The 26,082-nt window shown below is 43.5% G+C and overlaps 1 protein-coding gene across 1 annotated transcript in view; it reads left to right on the top strand.

The window, feature by feature from the left end:
- Positions 1 to 24,523, top strand: part of LOC141112913 (uncharacterized) — a 139,495-nt gene extending 114,972 nt beyond the window's left edge. The window contains exons 7-10 of the mRNA XM_073606017.1: positions 1,347 to 1,439; positions 14,520 to 14,627; positions 22,840 to 22,938; positions 24,441 to 24,523. Coding sequence (XP_073462118.1) covers positions 1,347 to 1,439; positions 14,520 to 14,627; positions 22,840 to 22,938; positions 24,441 to 24,523 — 383 coding nt within the window. The remainder of the gene's footprint in view (positions 1 to 1,346; positions 1,440 to 14,519; positions 14,628 to 22,839; positions 22,939 to 24,440) is intronic.
- The last annotated feature ends 1,559 nt before the right edge of the window (positions 24,524 to 26,082 follow it).

Here is a 26,082-nt window from a genome sequence, read left to right as displayed (position 1 = left end):
GAGCAACCACCTTGCTGATAATAGCCTTCTTGATGCCCTTCAGTCTGGATTTCGTCCTCAACACTCAGAAACTGTTCTCCTAAAACCAACAAATGATTTACTAACGGCCAAAACCAATGGACACTATTCTGTACTCCTACTCATGGACCTCTCTGTTGCCTTTGATACGGTTGACCACCCTCTCCTCCTCAAAAAACTCCATGCATTTGGTCTCCGTGACTGTACTCTTTGCTGGTTCTCTTCCTACTTATCCAACTGCACCTTTAGCGTTACTTACAATTCTACTTTCTCCTCTCCTCTTCCTTTCTCAGTTGGGGTCCCCCAAGGTTCTGTTCTTGGACCTCTCCTATTTTCAATCTACCCCTCCTCCCTGGGTCAGCTGATAGCCTCCCATGGCTTCCAATACCATCTCTACGCTGATGACACTCAAATCTATTTCTCTACCCCTCAGCTCACTTATTCAGTCTCCTCACGTATCACTAATTTTCTAACAGATATATCAGTCTGGATGTGACCACTTCCTTAAACTTAATCTATCCAAAACCAAACGTATCATTCCCCCCCCTACGTGCCCCTTCCCCTGATCTCTCTGTCAAAATCGATGGTACAACTATAAGCTCATCCCTGCATGCCAAGGTTCTAGGTGTAGTCCTGGACTCTGAACTCTCCTTTAAGCCCCACGTCCAATCACTGTCCAAATCTTGCCGCCTCAACCTTTTGGAACCAATGACACATCAAAGCTCTTAATTCACTCCACAGTCATATCTCGCCTCGATTACTGCAACTCCCTGCTCATTGGCTTATCTCTACATAGTCTATCCCCCCTTCAATCCATCATAAATGCTGTTGCCAGACTCATCTACCTTACCAATCGCTCAGTGTCTGCTCCTTCTATCTGTCAATCCCACCACTGACTTCCACTCACCCAACAAATTAAATTCAAAATACTAACTACTTACAAAGCCATCCACAACTCTGCCCCTATCTACATCACTAAATAGTCTCTAAATACCAACCAATTTGTTCTCTTTATTCCTCTCAAGACCTTCTGCTCTCCAGCTCCCTCATCACCTCCTCCCATGCTCGCCTCCAGGACTTTTCCAGAGCCTCTCCAATCCTATGGAACTCCTTACCCCAATGTGTCCGATTATCTCCTAATCTATTAGCTTTTAGACGATCTCTGAAGAGTTGTAGGATTGGATCATATCGTGAGATCGGCTAGTGGAAGTAAAATAAATGTTACAAATGCAATGATAAATGTACAGTCAGTAGATATAGAAGTATTGGGGTTCAGATCTCCAGACATGTGAGATTGAAATAATGTTTATTGTGTTTTTCTTTTTTAGGCTGGAGTCCATTAAAGGATATTGTTTTTTCTTTGTTTGCTTTTTGCGTAATAACGTTTTTAACATACCTTTTGAAGATGTATTTTAAAAAAGGTAAGTTCCTGACATTTGGTGTGGAAGTCCATATACAATGTAAGGTGTGTATTAGTCATTAGCACTATTATACAACCTCAGATACCAGAACATGTGATATCAGATTGATTAGGAACCTGAGGATCCTCTAGACCAGTGGTTCTCAACCTTCCTAGTGTCGTGACCCCTTGATAAAATTTCCCAAGTTGTGAGGACCCCTAACAGTAAAATTATTTTCGTAGCGTGGATTGTCAGCACCCAAGGCAAGACAAGTAATTTACGCCCCTAACAAAAAGACATTTAGTACCCGAATCGATTACACTCGTACAGTATTAAAACCCTTATAGTACATTTTAGGATGTCCCACTCTTTCTCTTTGTTCTCCTTTCTTTCCCTTTTATCTCTCTCTATCCTAATGTCTCGTTTTTTCCCCCATCCCTCTCTCTAGCCATTTTTCTTGTTGTTTCTCTTATTCTTTCTCTCCCTTTTTCTTTGTTTATCCCCCTCTTTTCCTCTCCCTTCCATGTATTCTTTATTTTTGTTCCTTCTCTTACTCCTTGGTGGGGGGTGGGATGACTGGCAGTGCTTGTGGTGAGTTGGGATCAGTGGCAGTGCTGGGGGGAGTTCTGATCAGTAAACTTAGGTGCTCTTGATCAAGGTCATCTGCTGATCTGAGAACTGTAGTGGGGACTTTTAATGGCAACTCTAATCACAGGTAGTGTTACTCACTGTGTCTCCGACTTTGTGGTGTCTCATAGCAGTGACACCTATGCCGAAATCAGGAGATGGGGTCACCTCCAGCCCCTCCCACTTCACATTCTTCACCAGTCAGCTGACCTCTAGTCTCTGCCCCCCCAGCCATGCTGTGAACTGAATGGGCTGCTGCAAAGAGGCTGAGTGGTAGGCCGCGGGCTCCGGTGACACCCCTGCTGGGCGGCCGCAAAAATGCTGGACTTCTTTGTTTAAAAAAAAAATTTCACACAGACTCCTTCCAAGAGTCTTCTATGTATTTTGGGGGGGGATTTGTAGGGGTTTGTGTGCTATAAAAATCTGTGAGGTCTTCTACCCCACTTACCACTCTATACCAGTCTGAGTACACGTTATTTATCACCACCCTTTGGACACGTCCCTGTAACCAGTTTTCTATCTAAGAACAAACCTTATGGTCCATGCCTGCAGACCTCAGCTTGTATATTAAGCTTTTACAAAATCCAGATACACCACATCCACAGGTCTCCCCCTATCCAGATGGCAGCTCACTTCCTCATAGAATGTTAGCAGATTGGTCTGGCAAGAATGATTCTTTGTAAGCCCATGCTGATAACTACTAATGATATTCTTTTCTTCAGCAAATTCTTGGATATAGTCCCTTATCGTCCCTTCCAATAATTTACTTTCTATTGATGTTAGGCTGACTGGCCTGTAGTTTCCAGGAATTTTTTGAATATTGGTACCAATCAGCTGGTACCAATCCTGTCATTATGCTGTCCACAAAGATTAGGAACAATGGTCTGGCTATAACCTGACTGAGTTCTCTGAGGACTCTCGGGTGTAAACCATCTGGTCCTGGTGATTTATTTGTGTTAAGCTTATCTAGTCTTTTTTTGAATCCGGCCTCTGTTAGCCACAAGGGTACGTCCTGTGATGTGTTACTAACAGTACTGTCGTGCTCAGTATACCTTTTCCTATGTAAAAACTGAGGAGAAGAAAGTATTTAGTACAGTTGTCTTCTTTGTGTTATCTTTAACCATCCTCCCTTCATCGTCTTTTATGTGGGCAATGTACTCTGACCTCACTTTTTTACTGTTGAGATATCTAAAAAAAAATGCTTGGAATTTTCTTTTTGCTCTCCTCCGCTATGTGTTTCTCATAGTCTTTTTTAGCCACCCTGATTGCATTCTTACACTTCCTATTGCATCCCTTTTAGTGTTGAAAAGCTGACGATGAACCATCTCTTGAAAGGAAAAATGTATTTTTGATTTCACCCTTTAAGAATATGTAAAACACAATATTTCATACTCCTGATATGTTGTTGCTGTACCATGTACAGGCGGTCCCTGGGTTACAAACAAGATAGGGTCTGTGGGTTTGTTCTTAAGTTGAATCTGTTTCAATCTGTATCTATTTTTAACCTTTTTGGATAACATAGGGAAGGGTTATCACCCCTGTAACATTTGTTTTGCTGTCTGTGCCCCTGTTCAGAAGATTTCACCCCACTTTCTGTCCCAATGACAATTGGATTTTGAAAATTTTGGGTTGTTGTGGAAACAAGGATTGGTGATAAAGCATCAGTGGAGACACCTTTTTCCCATGATAACTCTAATGCCCCGTACACACGGTCGGATTTTCCGATGGAAAATGTCCGATCGGAGCGTGTTGTCGGAAATTCCGACCGTGTGTAGGCTCCATCACACATTTTCCATCGGATTTTCTGACACACAAAGTTTGAGAGCAGGATATAAAATTTTCCGACAACAAAATTTGTTGTCGGAAATTCCGATCGTGTGTACACAAATCCGACGGACAAAGTGCCACGCATGCTCAGAATAAATAAAGAGATAAAAGCTATTGGCCACTGCCCCGTTTATAGTCCAGACGTACGTGTTTTACGTCACCACATTCAGAACGATCAGATTTTCCGACAACTTTATGTGACCATGTGTATGCAAGACAAGTTTGAGCCAACATCCGTCGGAAAAAATCCTAGGATTTTGTTGTCGGAATGTCCGAACAAAGCCTGACCGTGTGTACGGGCCATTACAGGAGAGAATTTCCCTTCCTAGGGGTAGATTTCCTCTCACTTCCTGTTGTCTCTCCCCGTTTGTAAGTAGGAGTCGTTTGTAAGACAGATGTTTGTAACTAGGGGACAGCCTGTACTTGTATGAGAAAGTCTGCTGTTCTCTTTGTTTTGCTTCCTTTGTGTGAAATCCCTGGTGGTCCTCCCAGTCCCTCTGCTTTCCTATTAAAAATGTACTACACAAAGTCCATGATCTAATTGCTGCCAGGAAGGCCATTGCCTTAGCTTGTAAACAAGCCGATCCTCCTGACACAACAACCTTTCTCCAACTTCTCAACACACAAACCCAATATGAGATTATGTTTGCCAAAAAAAATGGAGCTTGTGCATTCTTCTGGATACAATGGTCACCTTGGCTGCAACACTCAGAATGTACTGTCCACCTTTAGCATTAACTTGCTATCCTTTAGACAGATATTTGCTACCCCTAAGGTATCATAATGAGGTTTATTTCTCCTCCATAAAGAGGTCCCCCTTTTCCTCTTACTTTTCTATACTCTATATCCCTGACTATGAACACGTTTTCCCTTCTTTTCTCCATACTATTATCTATTTTTACTTCTTTTAAGGGAGGGGTGGTCACATTCCCTCCCTCCATCATAATGATATTGGTTACTAGGGATGAGCATGATGTTCAAGTTTTTGTGAGGGGAAACACCCTATGTAAATATATATGTAGATCGGTACTGTTGTACACTCCATTGTACAAGATCTGCATTTTTCTTCTATTAGAAAAGAAAATAAATACAAATTTACAGTTGAAAAAACTGAATACACTAAGAATGAGAGCACACCGTGGTCAGTTCTCTAGCTGTGCTGGGAACTCAGGCTGCTCCCCTTCAATGTTTCGACTGGGGCTGACAACCCCCCCCCCCCTTGCACAGCCATTTACTGGAAAGATCAGTTACTGCTTCTCCTCCCCCAGCTCTTATGCAGCTGAGGGAATGTGATCACTTATAAAAAAGGGGAAAAGGAGTTATAAAAAAAATGATACTATGTACATAAATGTTTTGCCTTTCATTTCTATTTTAAACTGAGTGGGTTGTTATACAATGTGATAGTTTTAACAATAAGGTTGGTCTTTATTTGAGAAGATATAAAAATGTAGTACATTATTAATCTCGAAAATAGTATGTCAGATATACAGATAAATATACAACATGTATACAGAAAGCACAATCAATATAAACTTACATTGAGTTATTACATACTTATGTCGCCAAGAGCGGGGGGGGGGGGGACACCAATTACAGTAGAAGGAGGGAGGGAAAAAAGGGGGGCAGCTCCACCTCCGTCAAAATACATTATAAATCATCTAAGCAGGTGTAGGACATCTATAGGTGGGAGGTCAGATGGGGTCAGTCCATGGCTGCCAGACCCGTGCAAACTTCTGGGGGCAACCTCTACTTATATAGGTTAGTTTGTACATGGGCAGGACAGCATTAATCGATTTTTCCCATGCGCTCAATGTAGGAGGTCGGTGAGATGTCCACTTTAGTAGAATCTCTTTTTTGGCATAAAAAAGTAGCAGCGATAATAACAATTTGGTATATCGGGGTCTCTGTTCATCGTCCTGTACACCCAGTAAGGCCAACTCAGCCGATAAAGATATCTCCAATTGGAGGCGAACATTAATGAACTCCTCTATAGCAGCCCAATAGCGGGAGAGTCTAGGCCAGCTCCAAAACATATGGATATAGTCACTATCTGGAGATTGACAGCATGGGCAATTCTGGGACTTCTGTGGACATATTCTGTGCAGTCTCTGAGGTGTAAAATATATTCTGTGTAGGAACTTGGCTTGAATTAATTTGTCCCTGGAGGAGATCACTAGTTGGAAACTATTTTCAAAACACTCCTCCCAGGATTCCCTGTCCAAAGTCGATATGTCCGACCTCCACTTATTCCATAGTATCTCCATTTTTGGCAAATCTTTTCTAAGTAATGTCAAGTACAGCGCAGAAAGGGGTTTACGCAGAGATTCCTGAGATAGTAGCTCCTCGACCACATCGGCCTGAAGGGCAGGCGTGGTCGGGAACTGTGCACAGAAGGCATGGCGCAACTGATAATAGCGAAATAGCATCCACGCAGGGAGATTATGTCTACTTGCAAGAGCACGAAAGGGAATAAGGGACCCTGACGAGATGACATCCTTCAATACTCTAGGACCATTCCAGATCCACAAGTGTGGGCTAGGTGTGGCTTTAAAGTGTGGTAGGGCCGAATTCCCCCACAATGGACAATATAGAGACCATTGGTTGGGAGATAGAAACCTTCGTCTAGCCACCCCCCAAACACGCAAAGTGGCCTTAGTAGGAGTAGGTAAAAACATGTATGACGAGGCTCCACGATATGCCAGGTTGCTAAGTTCTGTGAGGGAGCCCACAATAGCTGTCTCCAGACAGACCACTGCATTAGCCCTGGATTGTTCAAACCACCACCTAATAGTGACTAATACGGCTGCCCAATAGTACACCAGTAGGTTAGGTAAGGCTAGACCCCCATAACTCACAGGGAGTTGAAGAGTCGATCTTGCTATACGAGGAGAGGATCCCCTCCACAGGAAGGAACTAATACAGGCTTCTAAGTCTCTAAAGATAACCTGAGGTATCCATACAGGGCAATTCCTAAAGATATAGGTGAGCTTGGGTAAGTAAATCATTTTTAAGACATTAATACGCCCCAGATGGTTTAGAGGTAAATTGGCCCAACGAGAACAGTGGTCTTTTAGTTGCGCAACTATGGGTAGAAGGTTAAGGCATTGGAAGGCATGGGGATCTCTCGTAATCTTTATACCAAGGTACGTAAATTCCTCCACCCACCGCAACACGGTCTGGGGTGCCAATTCTTTCGCCCACGCGTCTAGAGGGAAAAGGACAGATTTAGACCAATTAATAGGTATCCCAGAGAACTGTCCAAATTCATCAAAGGCTTCAAGGGCAGCCTCTAGTGAAGCATTGGCATCATGCAAATACAGTAGGGCGTCGTCTGCGTATAAGGATATTTTCTCCTCCAGAGGGCCGACCCAAAGTCCCTTAATGCAACTAGATTCCCTGACTAAGACCGCCAGGGGCTCCAGGGCCAGCGCAAATAAGCTGGGAGATAGTGGGCAGCCCTGTCGGGTCCCCCTCTGAAGGAGAAAAAAATCTGGAAGGGTATTATTCACCCGAATCCTAGCCCTAGGAGCCTTGTATAAGAGACTGAGCCAGTGCATAAATCTAGGTCCTACCCCAAACCTCCGCAATACCTCCCACAAGTATTCCCATTCAACGGAGTCAAAAGCCTTCTCCGCGTCCAGAGAGGCTATGACCCTAGTACCACCGTTATCATGGGTGGCGGCCAGATTCAGGAATAAACTATATTTATATCAGTGCCCTTCCCTGGCATAAACCCGGTCTGATCAACGTGGACAAGATCCTCCACTACTTTACCAAGCCTAAGGGCCAATATTTTTGCTAATAGTTTAGCGTCCGCATTGATAAGAGAGATAGGCCGGTAAGAGGCGCATTCCTCAGGGTCCTTGCCAGGTTTGGGCACTAAAACCACAATCGCGTCGGATAGCGAATTCCGGAAGAGAATCTAGTTTGGAAAACTGCTGCAGTAGGGAGGTAAGCCTAGGTGCTAAAAACTCTTGATATACAGCGTAGAATTCGATGGGGATTTCATCCGGCCCTGGGGCCTTTCCTGACTGCATAGCCCCCAAGGCTTCCTGCACTTCCTCTAAGGAGATGTCCCTATCCAGCTCCTCGCGTTTCCCTGGCTCCAAAGAGGGGAGTGGGACCCGATCCAGATAACGGAGTAACTCATAGTTATCAAAGTTTGCTCTAGAAGAATACAAGTTCTGATAGAACTCGAGAAATCTCGCATTAATATCCACTGGGGCCATCAACAAGCGGCCATCTAGTGCTCTCAACCTACGAATGTGGGTCATAGTATGCCGCCCCTTGGCTAACCAAGCCAACAGCCTACCATTCTTATCACCAAATTCAAAAACCCTTTGTGCGCTGTCAAGCATAGATTTTTGCGTAACCCTAAGTAGGGACAGGTCTCTCAGAGAATCCTGCCAGTGCACATAGTGAGCCTGATCAGGAGCTCACACATATTCAGCTTCCTTCAACCTTGCTTGTTCCACCAGATGCCTCAGAGACTGCGCAGATCTCCTTTTTTTACTTGCTATGTGGGCCATGTATTCCCCCCTGAGCCAAAATTTAAATGCGTCCCACAGCACCAGCGGCCCAGCAGAGTCATCATTGTTTATCCAGAAGTTACATAGTGTCTCGGGTAGCTCTTCCTGGATCTCAGGATCCATGATTCAATATTTAGACAAGCGCCACATCCTTTTGCCCACCACATGAGAGAGCCGGACAGTAACAGATACCAGGGCATGATCCGAGATGCCTCGTGAGAGGATCTCAGCAGAGTCCACCCTACGAAGCAGAGCAGGGGAGGCAAAGGCTAGGTCAATGTGGAACATGGTCCGGTATGTTGTAGAAAGGCATGTGTATGCTTTATCCGAGGGGTGGAAATGACGCCAGACATCTGTCATGTGGAAGGCGGAGGCCCAGTGGGAAAGTCCATGCTGGGGTGGACCTGAGGCATGTAGTCTATCAATATCTCTAGATGGGTCCATATTAAAATCACCCAAAAATAGTACATTGTCAACATTATATAATATAACCTTTTGCATTAGCTCATGAAGGACATTGACATCGGCAGGGGGAGGCAGATATATCCCCACTATTACAAAGGGAATCTCTGAAATCAGAGCATGAAGAAGAATGTATCTGCCCCCCGGGTCGAGTTTAACCTCTAAAATTTGAAATGGCAGGGATTTATGTACCAAAATACTAACTCCCCTGGCATAGTTAGAATACGGTGTGTGATAGTGTGCACCAACCCAGGCTCTTTTCAAACTGACAACGCGGGAGCCCACCAGATGTGACTCCTGAAGGATACACACCTGTGGGCGGAGCCTTTGTAGGTAGGCAAGCACCAGCGAACGTTTGACAGCTGAATTAAGTCCTCTCACATGCCACGATACCACCATACACTTAGCCATGAGAGGGGTGCAACATTAAAATTAGAAATACAATAGTAGTAATGCCTGGGGCCAGCATCTCCGGGGGGGGGGGGGGGGGACACACCGGAGACCCAGAGTACCCAGACCACAAAAATGCAGCTGCTCTGAGTAATAGGGACATACCATCGTGCATTTGCACATAAAGACCAACAGCAATTTAAAAATACAGAACTCAACAAAAGAAAAACAAAAAGAAAAACATAAAGAAAAAATAATGTGGGCAGCCAAACATGGGTAAAAAAAAAAGAAAAAAAAAGGGAAAAGGAGGAAGGGAACTAAGCTCCTCCTCAATAGGGTCCGGTGTTCTCGGGTGAGTAATTTCAGGCCATATAGCAGCCTCACCCATTAGAGAGTCATCCGGTTCCACCGTCAATTTAGGGTGTCCACTTATATATATTTTGGGGACCCCTAAATGTAGTTGTCCTCTGAATTCAACAAATCACATAAGAAAATTGTGAAGACCACAAAGCAATTCCTCAGAGAGGACAGACCAGTGGAAGAGCTATTGATCATTTATTGATTATCCATATAGAAAGAACTATTACAAAAATAAGTGAAAAATTGTACAACTATCTCCAACACATGTTAAAAAGACCTAATGTCTGGATAGGACACCGGTGGCCACCATTCCTCAATTGCACCATATCCCTCACTTCCACACATACACATACAGACCAGGATCGATCCACAGATCAGTTGAAAAAACTATTAATGTCTATGAGCACTCAAAGGTAATGATGGTTATATCTAAATCAGATGTGGTATCTTCCTTTATATGTTGCAAGTGTTCATGACTATTCCTCCTGGGGAAAGGAGAGGTATGAACGTGGAAGGTGCTGGTGCTGTGTGAAAGTTCCTCAGTATAGCCGCTGTAGATACTATGTTTCAAAAAAACTTCTTTGTGTTTAGCAAATACACACTATAGCCAGAGATCACAGGCTAATGACACTTTGTATCAAAACGGGATTTTACACAGATGCTTTGAATAATATGCTGGTAGTGTTTCCTGATAGCAATAGTAGGAATATAATACAGTTCACCACTTCTGTGTGTATGCAGCTACTCGCAGCATCCGGCATCTAGACATAGTCTCCGTGATCCATCTGTCACCGTCACAGCCGCTGCGAGAGAATGCAGATAAAGGATGGCAGAGTAATTTCCTCCATTAATAGTTGATACCGTTGTCCATGTCTGGGGGGAAGAAAAGGATGGATCATTCAATTGTTCAGGGGGTCACTCCCGGAGATCTGCTGAAGTGGTGTCACCCGTGATGGTTGTATCAATCGCCGGACTCCAGTGCTTGGTAGCGGCCCGAGGAAAATTAGAGAGGGGGAATCAATTAAATGAATGGCGGTCTCGGTGTCCTCATCACGGATACCATGATTACACCATGCTATCCATAGCTAGCCAAACATGGGTAGCCACAATCAACCTTCCCCCCCACCCCGTACACCCCAGAACAGTGAGGAGCACCTGAGTCCCAAAAAAAACCATAGTTCAAAAACCAGTAACCTGATTTGGGGTAGTCGTCCTTGTTAGAGGCATCACATCATCCCCAGTGAATCTGGAGTTTAGGCGTAGATGTGAGTAGTCCCATCCTAGAGCTAGTGGAGTGATAAGAAACATAAAAAGAAAAAAAGAAAAAAGAAGAAGAGTCTTATCTTACACCTGCCGGAGCAGGGGCACAATCTTCAGGGTCTGCTTCAAGAAATAACACAAAGTAAAAGAAGAAAATAAGTAAAACAGACTCAAAGGTAATCCTGGAAGTAAAAATAAAAAAGAGGGTCTGTAGGTAGGTTGTATAACTACAATCTGCACAGCTGGACACAGAGTTTAGAGCATCTCAAAGAACCGGGGAGAAGCCGAGAGGAGAGCACAAAGTTTTATCCTAGTGCAGTCTGCACCATCCGCGGCTACAACAGTTATGTCACGAGGACCTGGTATAATAACAGGGCCTAAAGCCAGGGGACAATCGGGCTTACCCAGATCCAGCTATGTAAGAAAAGCAACCTCGCCATGCAGCAACCAACTCAGGATGTATAGCTTAGTCTTCCTACGGGGGCAGAGTCTCCAACCAGGCAGAAGCATCTTTAGGGCTGGTAAAGAAGCATGCCGTTTCCCCGTCTATCACACGCAGCTTAGCTGGAAACAAGATACTATATTTAATACCTTTCCTCCACAGGGCAGCTTTCACAGCATCAAAGGAACAGCGTTGTCGCTGTGTCTCCATGGTGTAATCTGGGAACAGTAGGAGCTTGGTATTTTGGAAAGGTAAGTCACCAGCAGCGCGGGAGGCTCTAAGTAACTCATCCCGATCATGAAAATTTAGCAGCCTGAGGATGAGGGTTCGAGGAGGGGCCCCTTCAGGACCGGGTCTTGACAGAACCCGGTGGGCTCTCTCCACCGCAATGTAGGGGGAGAGCTAAGCAGCCGGTAATAAGGAGCGCAGTAAGCCTTCTGTAAACTGGGACAGGGATCGGCCTTCAGCTCCCTCCGGAAGCCCCACTATCCTTAAGTTGTTTCTTCGGCTCCGGTTCTCAGCATCTTCTGTCCGGTATTCAAGAGCCTTGACATTCGTTTGAAGCCTACGGATAGAAGCAGCATGGTCGGATACTCTATCTTCCACCGTTCCCACTCGGTTCTCTGCCTCCGTCACTCTGGAGCAGATCCTGTCTAGGACCTGCCGAATCAGTCCCACGTCCATTTAAACCTCCTCTATTTTAGATGCCATGGTAGACTGGCACGAGGTAATTGCAGTTTGGCAGGAGGTAATAGCGGCCATGATCTCCGGCAGCCCGGGAGACACTGGAGCAGGGTCCACCCCGTGGTCTGTTTGCGACGCCATATTGCTATGGCACGCAGGAGGTCTTAAGGAGCAGGAGATCGGACTAGTCTCCACCGGGATATCCGGGGGGAATTTCAATTTCTTACCCCTCTTCTGGTTGCCGGAGGTTTTGGAAGGCATCCAGGGATCACAGAGTCTCTTTAGCAGGCAATTTCGCTAGGTACGGATAAATTAACTGGATCACACTCCAGGAGAGCTCAGGAACACGTCTGTTCAGTCCACTATCCCAGCCATGCCCCCAAGGTGATCGTTTACATATACAGTACTTTAAAGTGATTGTAAAGGCTTGTTCTTTTTTTAAAATAACAAAATGTTATTCTCACTTCCTCTGTGCAGTTGGTTTTGCACAGAGCAGCCCGGATCCTCCTCTTCTGTGCTCCTGGCCCCTCCCCTCTGTCGAGTGCCCTGAGCTGCAACCCTGGGTGTCCATTCAGACAGGGAGCTGCCCTTTGGCCCCGCCTCCTCTCTGCCCTGATTAGCTAACTGACTTTCATTGACAGCCGCGGGAGCCAATGGTGCCACTGCTGTGTCTCAGCCAATCAGGAGGGAGAGTCCTGGATGGCCGAGGGATTCATGGTCATTACTAGACAGAGTGGGGGCTCTGGTAAGTAGAGGCCGACCGATATATCGGCTGGCCGATATATCGGCCGATATTTGGTCTTTTTTACTTAATCGGCATCAGCCGATTCAGCGCGACTTGCAAATGACTTTGAAGTCAATACAAGTTGCCTGTATTCTTCTCTGAAGCGACTTCTCCCCCTCTCTGGGCAGCCTGCCAAATCTGATAAAAAGAACCTGAATTGATACAATGTTTACACTTATGAATGAACTGAGCTCTGTGTGTAGAAGTTCTCAGTTTAACCATTTAAAGACTAAATCTTTTCTGACACTTGTTGCTTACAAGTAAAAATCCTGTATTTTCTGCTAGAAAATCACTTAGAACCCCCAAACATTATATATATTTTTTTTAGCAGAGACCCTAGGGAATAAAATAGCGGTTGTTGCAATATTTTATGTCACACGGTATTTGCGCAGCGGTCTTTCAAACGCAAGTTAAAAAATAAAAATACACTAATAAATTTAAAAAAAAAATAAGCAGTACAGTTAGCCCATTTTTTTTTGTCCAAAAGTTTTGATTACCTGTTTTTGTGTATTTTTAAGATATAGTTTTTTTTTTATATTTTTTTTTTTTATATTTTTCTAAATTCTACATACAAGTGAACTGATTGGAGGTTTGTTTTGTTTAATAAATGTTTAAATGTAAAAAATTTTCTGTATCACTTTAGGTTGCTTTCACACTGCAGCGGGCATGCGTTGACGGTAAAACGCTGCTAGTTTTAGCGGCGCTTTACCGTCATTTTAGCGGCGCTATTCGGCTGCCAGCGAGGAGCTTATAACCCAGCTAGCAGCCGAGGAAGGGGTTAAATGCGCCCCTGAAGCGCCGCTGCCGAAACGCTTTGCAGGCGCTTTGGCAGTGGTGCGCATTCATTTCAATGGGCAGGCGTGGTGGTATACACCGCTCCAAAGATGCTGCTTGCAGGACTTTTTGTTAACATCCTGCCAGCACATCGCCTCAGTGCGAAAGCACTCGGGATCTCACACTGAGACTGCAGGGGAGCCGTTTTACAGGCACTTTACAGGCGCTATTTTTAGCCCAAAAGCGCCTGAAAAACGCCCCAGTGTGAAAGGGGTCTAACTGTTAGATTTTATGAGATGAAGGGAAAAAAAAAAAATCAGCCTAATATATCGGCCCAAAAAAATCGGCATCAGATATCGGCCATCGGCCACTGCGATTTCTAAATATCGGCATCGGCATCGGCCAGAGAAAAACCCATATCGGTCGACCTCTACTGGTAAGTATTGGGGGGGGGGCTGGAACGGGCTTCTACACACAGAATGCTTTTTATCTTAATGCATAGAATGCACCTTCTGCCTTTACAACTCCTTTAGGCCTTCTAAAAAGACCTGCTCCCTGCGAAACAATATTTTTTTTTCCCAGTACATGTGTCCTATGGCAGAGCCCAGCTACCTGTGCCCTTTTTTATCTAAAGCGTGAAAAATAGGTTTGAAAAAACAGAACAAAACATGACTCTCATAGACTTTGTGTGTTTTGTGGATTCTCTGAGATCTGAACCTAGACCAGTTCCCTCTTCACCAGCCGAGAGGCATCCTGGGGCAGAGCATGAGAAAAATAAACTCCTTCTTGAGGAGAATATGGAGAGTTGTACAATCTGATCCTCACAGTTTAGGATGTATAGCTGCTAAAAATAAAACAAATGTTATAGATATCGATTTATAGTCAGTAAATGCAGAAGTTTTAAGGAAGTTTTTCAGACATGTAGAATTAAATTTTTTTTTAATTGTGCTTTTCTTTTATAGGAAGGAGACCATGGATATATAATGTTTTGAGGTTTATTTTTATTGCATCATGCATCATAATAGTTTACTTGCTTGTTTCATTAATAAACTCCCTGGTGGCTACTGATGGTAAGTTTGTGACCGTCCTAAAGATAGGAAATGATAGCAGGACTTTAGTGGTGCCAACATACTGTACATTAACATCACAATCATATATAAAACCTCCAGTATGCATTTGGTACAGTGGTTCATTCTATACAGATATCTTCATTTGGGATAAGTGAAGACTTCAAGTAGTGTCAACATGTTTCACCATAACTGGCTTTATCAGGAAGGACATTACTACATTTATTTTTTTCTTTCAATAAATTTTTATTAATAGAAGTTTAGTTAGTACAAATGTAACATACATTCCATAAAGGAAGATAAAAGGGAACAACAGGTACAAGAAATTCCAGTGCAAGGCATCGCATCATAGTTCACATCGAACAACATGTTATGTGATAGAAGTGTTCATGTCAGGAATTACATCTAGAACTAACAAGTCCCATTATAAAGATGGAGAAAAATCAATAACCCTGCAAGTTCTATCAACAATATAAGGCAGAGAGAACAATTTGTTAAATCGATGAGGTACAACTGAAAAAATTTGACAGAAAACCTTTGGGTCTGAGGGGTCCAGGGACGGGAGCGGCACCCACATCCATCCCAAAAGGGAACACGCTGTGGATATGGGGCTTCCCCCCCTGAACCCCAGACCCCAGACGAGTTCGCCCCAAAAGGGCGTACCCTGTAACTCAATACTAAATCGGTAACTTGAAAACTTAATACTAGAAAAGTACATGGTCAAGTGACCTCTCAAACACTGAGGGCGATGGAACTGCGTGAAGGGAGGCCTAAGAAGCTCAGAGAACCTGGACTCCGAAGAGTCTAAGTAGCATAGAGGAAACTCCCTACATCGCTAAAATATGGTGCTATTAAAGTTTCAGGAGAAACTAACGCTTAGAGGATCCAGTATGGATCAGTGAGAAAAGACAAGGGGAAAGTAGGGAGACAAAAAGAGGGAGAAGAGGGAGGGGGGAGAAAGGAATATCAGGTGGGGGGAGGTAACAATAGAGTCACTCAGAGCGCAGATTAGTCAGGGTAGCTAACGCCAGGATATAAGGAGATGTGGCAGTATTTGGCCCAGGGTTCCCAGGTAAGTTCGAAGAGCCGGCCTTTGTCTTCTATAATGCTGACTATCTTTTCCTGAGCCATAATCCAGGATATTTTATGCTTCACCGCTTTGAAAGGGACCCTATGCTTTTTCCAGCAGGATGCTATTGTAATTTTGGTGCCCAACAAAATAACAAAAATCAGTTTTTGGGTATATTTATCAACCTTATCCACTTTCAGATTCAGCAGAGCAATCTCTGGATTTTGAGGAATCTGAAAGGTTGTCACTTTGCGAATCACTGAGAAAACTTTGTTCCATAAACTCCTTATTCGTGGGCAGGACCACCATACATGGTACATTGTGCCTATATGGTTACACATTCGGAAACACAGTGGGGAAGCATCTGGGTATATCTTCGCAAGTAGAGAGGGAACCCTGTACCACCTGGTGAGTATCTTAAGACTTGCCTCAATCAGTGAGATATTTAAAATTCCTTTGAAGGAGCGTTGAAAGCAGGAGAACCATTTATCCTGTTACCAGGAGATATCAAGGTCCTTTTCCCAGGACATGGCATATGGAGGCTTGGACACCACCGAAGCTAGAGAGGCATAAATGATGGAGATCCCCCCACTCTGATCCGTGGCACCCGCACACCATGATTCATAGTTAGTGACCTTGGGAGGGTCCGGTTTATTTGGTCAAATAGACTGAAGGAAATGTTGTATTTGTATGAATCGGAAACGTTCAGTGGGAGGCATCTCAAGCTTACTGGTGCAGAATGCAAGAGAAAAAGGGCCTGTGGATGTGAAGTAATTACCTATTCTAAGTAAGCCTTTATTCAGCCACCAGCTAAACGCTAGAATGTTCATTCCCGGCGGAAAGTCAGGATTATGAAATATATGTGTCAAGGGTTTAAGGGCAGAGATTAGGGAGGGATTTCTATGTAATTGGTCACACAGAGCCAGTGAGTGGGAAAGTGTGGGGGCTAAGATGGGCGGCCTCAGCTTAGTCAGAGACCAAATCAAAAAGTCAATAGAGTGGAGTGGTGCTGCTTGACGTTCTATTGATACCCAGTCTGGTTTTGGGCCCTTTGAGTACACAATGGAGATCTGGGCCAACTGAGTGGCCTGGTAATACCACCAGATGTTGGGTAAGGCTAGACCCCCTTGCGATTTAAGCCTAAATAGGATGTTTTTCGAGTAACGACTGCCCTTTGATCCCCATACGAATTGTACAATTTTGGATTGGAGCGTCTGTATTTGTGACTTCTGGATAGGGATGGGTAAGGACCTAAAAAAGTAAAGTATGCGGGGGAGGAGGGTCATTTTGACTGCGTTAATATGGCCTAGCCAGGAGAGGTTATGCTTATCCCAAATAGAGAGGTCTAAGGCTAACTTACGGAAGATGGCCGGGTAATTAGATGGGTAAAGGGAGGCTATACTAGCGGAGAGATTTACCCCTAAGTAAGGAAGGGACGACGAGTTCCAGGAAAACGGGAAATGGTTTTGTAAACTACTTAGAATATTGGGGGGAACCGTAATATTTAAGGTTGATGATTTGGAGACATTACTCGAAGGCCAGATATTTCTCCAAATTTGTCAAGCAATGAGAAAATGTTAGGGGTGGATATCAGAGGGGAAGTTACAAAAAGCAGCAAATCATCAGAAAAAAGAGTGCATTTATGCTCTTGTTTACCACAGATCACCCCCTTAATATCAGGGTGATTTCTAATAGCAATCGCCAGGGACTCTATTGCTATAGTGAAAAGGAGGGGGGAAAGAGGACATCCCTGTCTGGTTCCCTTTTCTATAGCAAGAGGTTCGGAGTAGTAGCCCTGCAGTCTGACCTGTGCACTTGGGTCAGAATATAGGGCTCGTAATGTGCCCAAGAAATGTGGGCCAAAACCCCATCGCTCTAAGACACTAAATAGATATGGCCAGGTTACTGTGTCAAAGGCTTTTTGCAGGTCGATTGATAACAAGTAGCCTTTCTGTTGGGGACCTCCATTCCATTGGGAATTGAGAAGGGAGATGATGTCAACTGCTCCTCTAATCTGATCATGTCCTTGTCTCACCGGAATAAAGCCCACCTGGTCTTTATGACTGTACAGAGCTATGCAAGACGCTAGTCTATTAGATAGAACTTTTGTCAAAATTTTTAGATCCTTATTGATTAAGGAGATAGGATGGTAATTGGAGACCAAAGAGGTATCTTTACCAGGTTTCGGAATGACCGATATGAATGCAAGGTTTAGGGCTTTATCCAAGGGAGAACCAGACCTGAGAGAGTTGAAAAACTTGACCAGATACGGGGCTAATATAGGGGTACATTTTTTTTAATACCCGATGGAAAAACCGTGGGCTGAGTTTTGTTTAAGCTGTTTAATCACCCCGAGAACTTCCGATTCAGAAATCGGTTCATCTAGGAGCTCCGAATGTTCAGAGGATAATTTTGGAAGAGGGAGATTGTTCAGGAAATCTGATATGGGGGGGTGAGGTGCTGATTGCTCTTTTTTATATAACAAAGTATAGAAATCGTGGAATGTTTCCATTATGCGGCTAGGATTTTGAGAGAGTTCCCCTCTGCGAGTTCGAAGTTTGGGAAAGGTGAAGGATCGAGGTTGTGGAGAGAGTTTGGCCGCTAACTTAGCTCCTATTTTATCCTTCTGATAGCAGAAACGAGCTCCTGACCAACGAAGGTGCTTCTCAGCTTCGGTGGTGAGTGCTAGGTTTAGGGATATCCGTGTCGATTCCAGGGCTTCCAGAGACTCCCTGGTAGGGTTCCTTTTATGGGCCTTGCTCAGGGAATGGAATTTTAACTGGAGGTTGTTGATGTCTACTGTACATTCTTTTTTAAGGCGGGAGGTGATTTGGATGATCTTTCCTCTGAGTACTGCTTTGTGGGCTGCCCACAATGTGTCCGGGGAGACCTCCCCAGTATTGTTTAGTCGGAAGTATTCTTGTATTTCCTGCGCTAAGATCGTGCATTGGATTTGATCGCTTAAAAGCCCTTCGTTAAGGCGCCATATGAATTTTTTGCCAGGATTGTGAGAATGTTGCATATGTAAAAGGACCATAGAGTGATCTGAGATGGTGGTGTCCCTGATGACCGCTTTAGTAGCCGAGGGGATATTGTGGGATTGAATAAAAACATGATTAATTCTGGTGTGAAGATGATGGGGGGGGGCAAATAGTGTGTGTGTAATCTTGGGATCTGGGATTCATTTCTCTCCAAATGTCCACAATTCCAAGGGAACACAGCGTGGAGGCTATCTTAGTACTCTGTTTTGGAGGTTTCCTGGACTGAGAGGGGCCTGTCCCCGATTTGTCCAGTGCGAGATCAAAAGGGAGATTTGTGTCTCCATCCATGATTATTTTCCCCTCCAGTTGCGGACCTAATGTGGACATCATAGCGGAAAAAAAGGAAGCCTGACCCTTGTTTGGGGCGTAATAAGAGATGAAGGAGTACTGGGCTCCCTCAATAGTGCCTTTTACTAAGGTAAACCTGCCTGCTTGGTCCTTAATGACATCAGAGGGGGAAAACTTAAGGTGTTTTGCAAAACAGATGGCTACCCCCTTAGTTTTGTTGTCGGCTTTGGAGAGAAAAAACTGGGGATAGTTCCCGTGTAAGAAGGACGGGTTGTAAGAGTTTGGGAAATGTGTTTCCTGTAATAAAAGGACTTCGATTTTTTGTGATTTGTAGTGGTTAAATAGTTTACGTCTCTTAACTGGGGTGTTCATCCCTTGCACATCGTGCGTAGCAATACAGAGGGGGGGAGGAGAAATGAGTGTGTCAGAATGCACGGATCAGAGGGGGGGACACACACATCATATAAAAAGCGCTTACCTGAACCTTCGGAATTTGATTATGTGTCCAAACCCCCGTAGCCTGAGAGTTTTGGAGCTTAGAGTTTAGGCGTGTTGAAAGGCATCTGAGTGACCCTAGGAAGAGGTGGGAGAGGGGAAGAAGGGAGGATGAGAAAGCCGTACCTGAGAAGAAGAGACAGGACATGTCAAGAACAATGCAAAAAATAACAAAACAGGCATTCGTCATGTAGCATAAGAGCAACCTAAGTTCCCTTGCAGGAGGAGGGGGCATCGTGCCACCCCCGAAAGTTTTTCCCAAGGAACAAAACCCCAAACAGGGGGGTAGTAGATTAGTCTCCGAATGGGGGGAAAAAAAAACACTCCGAGACAGGTGGAGGCGAAGTGTAGCCGCTCCAGCCATACCGCCAAAAATAATACCAAATAATGGAAGTTTGGAGAAGAAAAAGAGAAGGATATAGCCATAAAAAAAAAAAAAAAAAAAGGGGGGATGGGGAAATCAAAAAAATATTAAAAGAGTTCGGTGAAGATGTGAGGCAAAACGATTGCGTCACATCATCAGATGTAGGTCAGGCCCAAACCCTGCCAGAAGAGTAAGGGGGACGTGGAGAGTCAGTGTCCCAATGCCAGGTGAAAACTTCAAAGAAAGGGAAAACCTTGTTGATTGCAGACTTCTCATTAAGGTGGGCGACCATCTTTAGATCTCTTAGCTTGTTGCTTGTGCCATTAAGGTTGGATAGGACTCTTTTCTATTGTGAAAAAAAAAGGTTGGATAGGACTCTTTGGAGGTGGTCTTTTCGCTGAGTTTGGGGTTCTGGGATACAGAGCAGAGGCAGATGCTGGAGAGTGGGAAATAAGACCCAATTGAAGCAGCAAACGTTCCCCATCGCCAAAGTTCGTGAAGCTGTAGGATTCGTTTAAATAAGCAAAATTGCGGCGGAATGGAAACGACCATCTGTAAGTGATCGACTTTTGAGACAGGATGAGCAGGAGTGGTTTTAAAGATCTTTGTCGTATTGTGAAGGGGGAGAGATTAGCAAAAATTTGAATGGTGTGTCCTTGGATGGAGAGGTTTTCAGCTTCCCTGGCTTTATGCATGACTTCCTCTTTAACTTTAAAGAAGTGGGGTTTCACCACTATGTCTCTGGGCAGACCGTCCTGGCGGGGAGGTTGGAGGGCCCTGTGTGCTCGATCTAGTTCCAGCCTATAATCTGGTATGTCGGGAATCAGATTTTTGATGAAAGAGCGAACGATTTTGTCGATGTCCTTAAACGACTCAGGAAGGCCACTCAGTCTGAAGTTATACCTGCGCGATCTATTTTCAAGATCGTCAAGTTTTGAGTACGCCATATCTAGCTGTTCATGTAAGTCATGGATCCTGTCAGTGTTCTGATTGGCAACGGCAGCAGTTTGATCGGTCTTTACTTCGATCGCTTCAATTCTGGCTCCCAGATGCTGCAGGTCAGCCTGTATGGTAGAAGTGATTTGTGAGGCAGTGTGAGCTAGACCCCTTGAGAGCATATTTGAGAAAGTTTCCATTAAAGATGAAAAGTCTGTAGGAATGGGGGTAGGGGAGCCGTTGTGAGTGCCTGGGTGAGCCAGGATGGAACTGCAATCATCCATAGGGGTGAGAGGGGGTCCATCCATGAGCCTGCAGTTAATGGAGTCTGAGGTGGAGGGGGATAATAGTCCATCCTGCGGGTTACTCACTGCAGTGTGTGAGGGCAGAGGTGGAAATTTTTCCAAGAATTCCTCTGGATGCTATGTTAGGCCTCGAGCCGCGCTGGCGGCCGCCATTTTCGCTGGGGCCGCGGTGGGAGGGCCGGGATTGAGAAGTCGGGATAAATCTGCATCTGGCAGAGCCCCCGGTCATGCGGGGGGGTCCCTCAGGTCTTCGGGGAATATCGTGGGGGTCCGGTCGGCTGGTTCCTCCGCTGATGATAGCTGCAGCGGCGAAAAGAGGCTGGAGCGGAGCAGAGCTCTTAGAACGTGCGACCGCTCATGGAGCCACCGCGCATGCGCCAGTCTACTACATTTATTTTTTTTATATAATCAGATATATTTATACATTACTTACAAAAATGTAGCAATAGATTTACTTTTATCAATATGCATTCACACCACCAAGAAATCAGTACTATGGGGAGAAGACAAACCGTCAGAAGCAGTGTGACACTTTGGGCAATGTTCTGCTGGGAAACCTTGTGTGTATGTATGTGTGTATATATATTGTCAGGGGTTAGCTCAATGGGGATCAACTTCCCTGGGAAAAATGGTAGTCCAAACGGCAGGCTTCTTAAAATCTGACTTGTTGCCAATTTTATTTTTAAAGGTTGCATGAAAATAACACAAACAAAAACAGAAAATAAATCCTTGCCATCCAGATCCAGGCACTAACTAAACATTGCAGGTTCCTAACTCAACAGGTGAATGGCTTCTGCTCGTCACCCACAAAACATAGATAATGCAAACTTCACATAAGCGGCTCTCTCAGGTTTTTGTCTTCCTGAGTCCCAGGCCAAGAGAGCAATTCTTTGCTCTAGTCCTGTTTATTTTATGCCACGTGTTAGTGGACACAAGTGGACTGCAAAATCTTTTCCAGAACCAACCCTGCCAAGGTGGCTGGTAAAACCCGGACTGGATTACACCTTAGTTCTCTGCAAATGAACGCATGCGAGGTGAAACATAACGTCCATCAATCACCTCGCCTTTCATAATGTCACAATCAATATATATATATATATATATATATATATATATATATATATATATATATATATATATATATATATATATATATATAGATCGTTGAGGAGAGACACAGGACGGAGCTCTGCATAAGTAAATAATCTAGTATTATCACATACTAATATCATCTACTCAGTATCTGTTTCAGCATGGAGAACTCTGAGCATTGGTTGTCACCAGGAGTTACAAATTTCCCTTTTTTTCTTAGCTCATCTTATGTAACTTTTCCATGAGTGGCCTTACATGGAGGTCAAGGTCATTTAAAAAAAAAATAAAGTTGTAGTAAAAAAACTCTTCCCACAGTGTAGACGTCTGTAGGATAGAAATGTAGAGAACAACAATAGAGACACAAATGAAGTCTGAACCATCGACATCATAAATAATGGTCACAAGTCCTTGCTGCTCCTGGAGATCTAGGACCGGCTAGAGAAACAAAAATACAAAAAGGAACCCACAGCACATGGAATTAAATGATCGGATCATCAATGTGTGACCGGTGTAAGATGTGTGGCTGTTCAAAGTAAAATAAATGTTGTGCAAATGCAGCGATCGGTTTATAGTCATTATATTGGGGAGTGACTAATATTACATCTGTTGTGCTTTTCTTTTGTAGATGTGAGAGTGAAGATATATATTACATTATCTGGTATCATTATTTCATATTTAATAGGGATGCATTTTGATGTGACTGTCTGGAGATTCTTTAGATTAGGTAAGTGTCTAAAAGTTTACAGAAACAATAATGTGCATATACTGTGTATATGTGTGTGTGTGTGTGTGTGTATATATATATATATACATATACACAGTACTGTGAAAAAAGTTTTAGGCAGGTGTGAAAAAAATGCTGTAAATGAAGAACTCTTTCAGATATAGAAGTGTAATAGTTTATTTTTTATCAAGTAACAAAATGGAAATTAAATAAAAAGAAGAGAAAGACAAATCCAATCAATATTTGGTGTGACCACCCTCTGTCTTCTTCTATGTAGACTTGCACACAGTTTTTGAAGGAACTCAGCAGGTAGTTTGTCCTATGTACATCTTGGCCAACTAAGCACAGCTCTTCTGTGGATACCGGCTGCCTCCAATCCTTCATCCCAGAAAGACTCCATGATGATAGGATCAGGGCTCGGTGGGGGCCAAACCATCACTTCCAGGACTCCTTGTTCTTCTTCATGCTGAAGATAATTCTTAATGACATTGGCTGTAAGTTTGGGGTGGTTGTCCTACTGCAGAATAAATTTGGACCTAATCACACGCTTCCCTGATGGTATCAATGTGCTGTTCAAGCTCTTTTGAAGAAGCACAAATAAACAGGCAAAGTTGAGGACACAGTGGTCGGCCAAGGAAACTTAATGCAGCGGATGAAAGAAGTACTTCCCTTCCACAAAAATATTTGTCTTCAAAGGTGTATCCTCATTACAGGCCAAGATAGCCCCTAACATTATTTATCCCACAAAAAAACAACTTTCAATGATCTAATTGGGTACTATCCTTGTAAAAAGTGTTCAGTATGGCAAATTAATGCTCTCAGTAAAAACAAATCATGCACTTTTGCTTCCACATTTACTGCTAAATCTTATCCAATTAGACAATTTATTACATGCACAACAAAAAAGTAGTATATCCTATTACTTGCCCTTGTGGCAAACAATACTTGGGCAGAACTACCAGATCATTCTCAGTGCATATAAAGGAGCATATTAATAATATAAAAAAAGGTATGAAAGAACACACAGTCCCCAAAAATGATACCTGTTGTCACAACAGAGACCCACAGGGGACATCATTTGTGGCCACAGACAAATGTGTGGCACCATGGAGAGGGGGATCAACCAAGAGAGGGATCTCCCAATTGGAGACCTGGTGGATTCATGAACTGAGATCTTTTTTCCCATAAGGCATGAATGTTGAATGCGATAAAAAAGCTTTTATTAGCAATACATAACTTTTCTCCTTGTTCAGCATGATTATTAACCATATAATTTTTATTATATTTGATTCCTTAGTAAAACATTATTAATTATTATTATTATTATTATACAGGATTTATATAGCGCCAACAGTTTACGTAGTGCATTACAACTTGAGGGTAGACAGTACAAATACAATACACTTTAATACAGTAGGAATCAGAGGGCCCTGCTCCTTAGAGCTTACAATCTTTCTTTTCTCTATTAAATACTAATTATATGGATTTTATGTATTCTTTAGTTGTTTTCCAGTTTATGATTTTAGATTTTATTGCTGTGATGGTAGAGGTCCACATGAAAGGGAACAGCCTTACATACCAATGAGATTTTTCTTCCTTGGTCTGTGTTTTTTACCAACTCATAAAGTTTCACCATAATTAGTTGATTTATCTTTTTTCAGTTATTTTTGAGTATATATATTTTTTTATTTTGTATATACTTACATAATATTTTTACAGAGCAATTTAGTCTCTTTCTTTTGAACCAAACAAGGTCTGGTTTGTGTGTAATACATGGGAATATGGCCATCTCAGCATGAAGATGAGGTTTAGCTATTTTTTTTACCAATTAGACTGGTACATAGGATACACTTGTAGAATCTGCATAAAATTGGAGTTTGCACACTTTTTTGGTATCATGGACTGTTTTACCACTTGGGACTCACTTTTTGATTTATATGCACTAAATTTGTTCAGTGGAGAACTTTGTCAAAAATGATTCTGTCCCTATCAATCATGGATATCAGAAGCCATAGTTCTCCTCAGGGAAGACTCCAGTTCCATCTTGGGAAGAGGTCTTTGAAACATGGATAGACAAAGTTTTCCAAGCACTAGAAGAATGAGATATCCTTGAGGTATTAAAGAAACAGAGAAATAGAGTCTCAGGGGCCCTGCTGCTGAAGTGATCCTTAAAGCGGAGTTCCACCCAAAATTGGAACTTCCACTTTCAGCATTCCTGACCCCCCGACATGCAACATTTGGCATGTCATTTTTTGGGGGGGAGAGCGGGTACCTAGTTTTCACATGTTCCCAGCTCCCATTTCCACTCTGGCCACCTAGGCAACCCCTCCCTCCCAGCAATCTTCTGCGACACATCACAGGTCCCAGAAGATTGCCCGGCCACTCAGGAAGCACAGCACGACTCGCGCATGCGCAGTGCACACCCAACTGTGAAGCCGCAAGCTGTCACAACCGGGTGCCCAAAGTAGTGATGCCGGCGCTGCAGAGAGGAGAGGGAGAGGAGCGAGGGTTCGGGCGGCCACATCGCTGGACCGTGGGACAGGTGAGTGTGTGTTTATGAACAGTCAACAGCTACACCTTTTTGTAGCTGCTGACTTTTAATAAACACAAAAATGGGTGGAACTCCGCTTTAGCTTAAAGCTGTATTGAGGCAACGTATGCTGTGTGTTTAGACGAGTAAAGAATCTAGCCACACAGTGGAGTACTTCGATGTATGTGATGAAGCATTGTCCTGCATAAATATCATGGTCTTCTTGAAAGCTGCAGACTTTTCCCTGTACCACTGCTTGAAGAAAGTGTCTTCAAAAAACTGGCAGTGGGTTTGGGATTTTGATTTTCAGTCCATCTTCAACCCGAAAAGGTCAAACTAGTTCATCTAAACTCTTAAGCCTGGAAAGGATTTGACCCTTAATGACCAGGCTATTTTTTGCGATACGGCACTGCGTCACTTTAACTGACAATTGCGTGGTCGTGACACGCTGTGCCCAAACAAAATTTACGTTCCCCACAAATTGAGCTTTCTTTTGGTGGTATTTGATCACCTCTGCGGTTTTTATTTTTTGCGCTATAAACAAAAAAAGAGCGAAATTTTGAAAAAAAAAAAAAAAAAAGCAATTTCTTTAACTTTTTGCTATAATAAATACC

Source organism: Aquarana catesbeiana, linkage group LG11 (assembly GCF_042186555.1).
Source record: "Aquarana catesbeiana isolate 2022-GZ linkage group LG11, ASM4218655v1, whole genome shotgun sequence".
NCBI lineage: Eukaryota > Metazoa > Chordata > Amphibia > Anura > Ranidae > Aquarana > Aquarana catesbeiana.
This window is presented reverse-complemented; position numbering and strand designations above follow the sequence as displayed.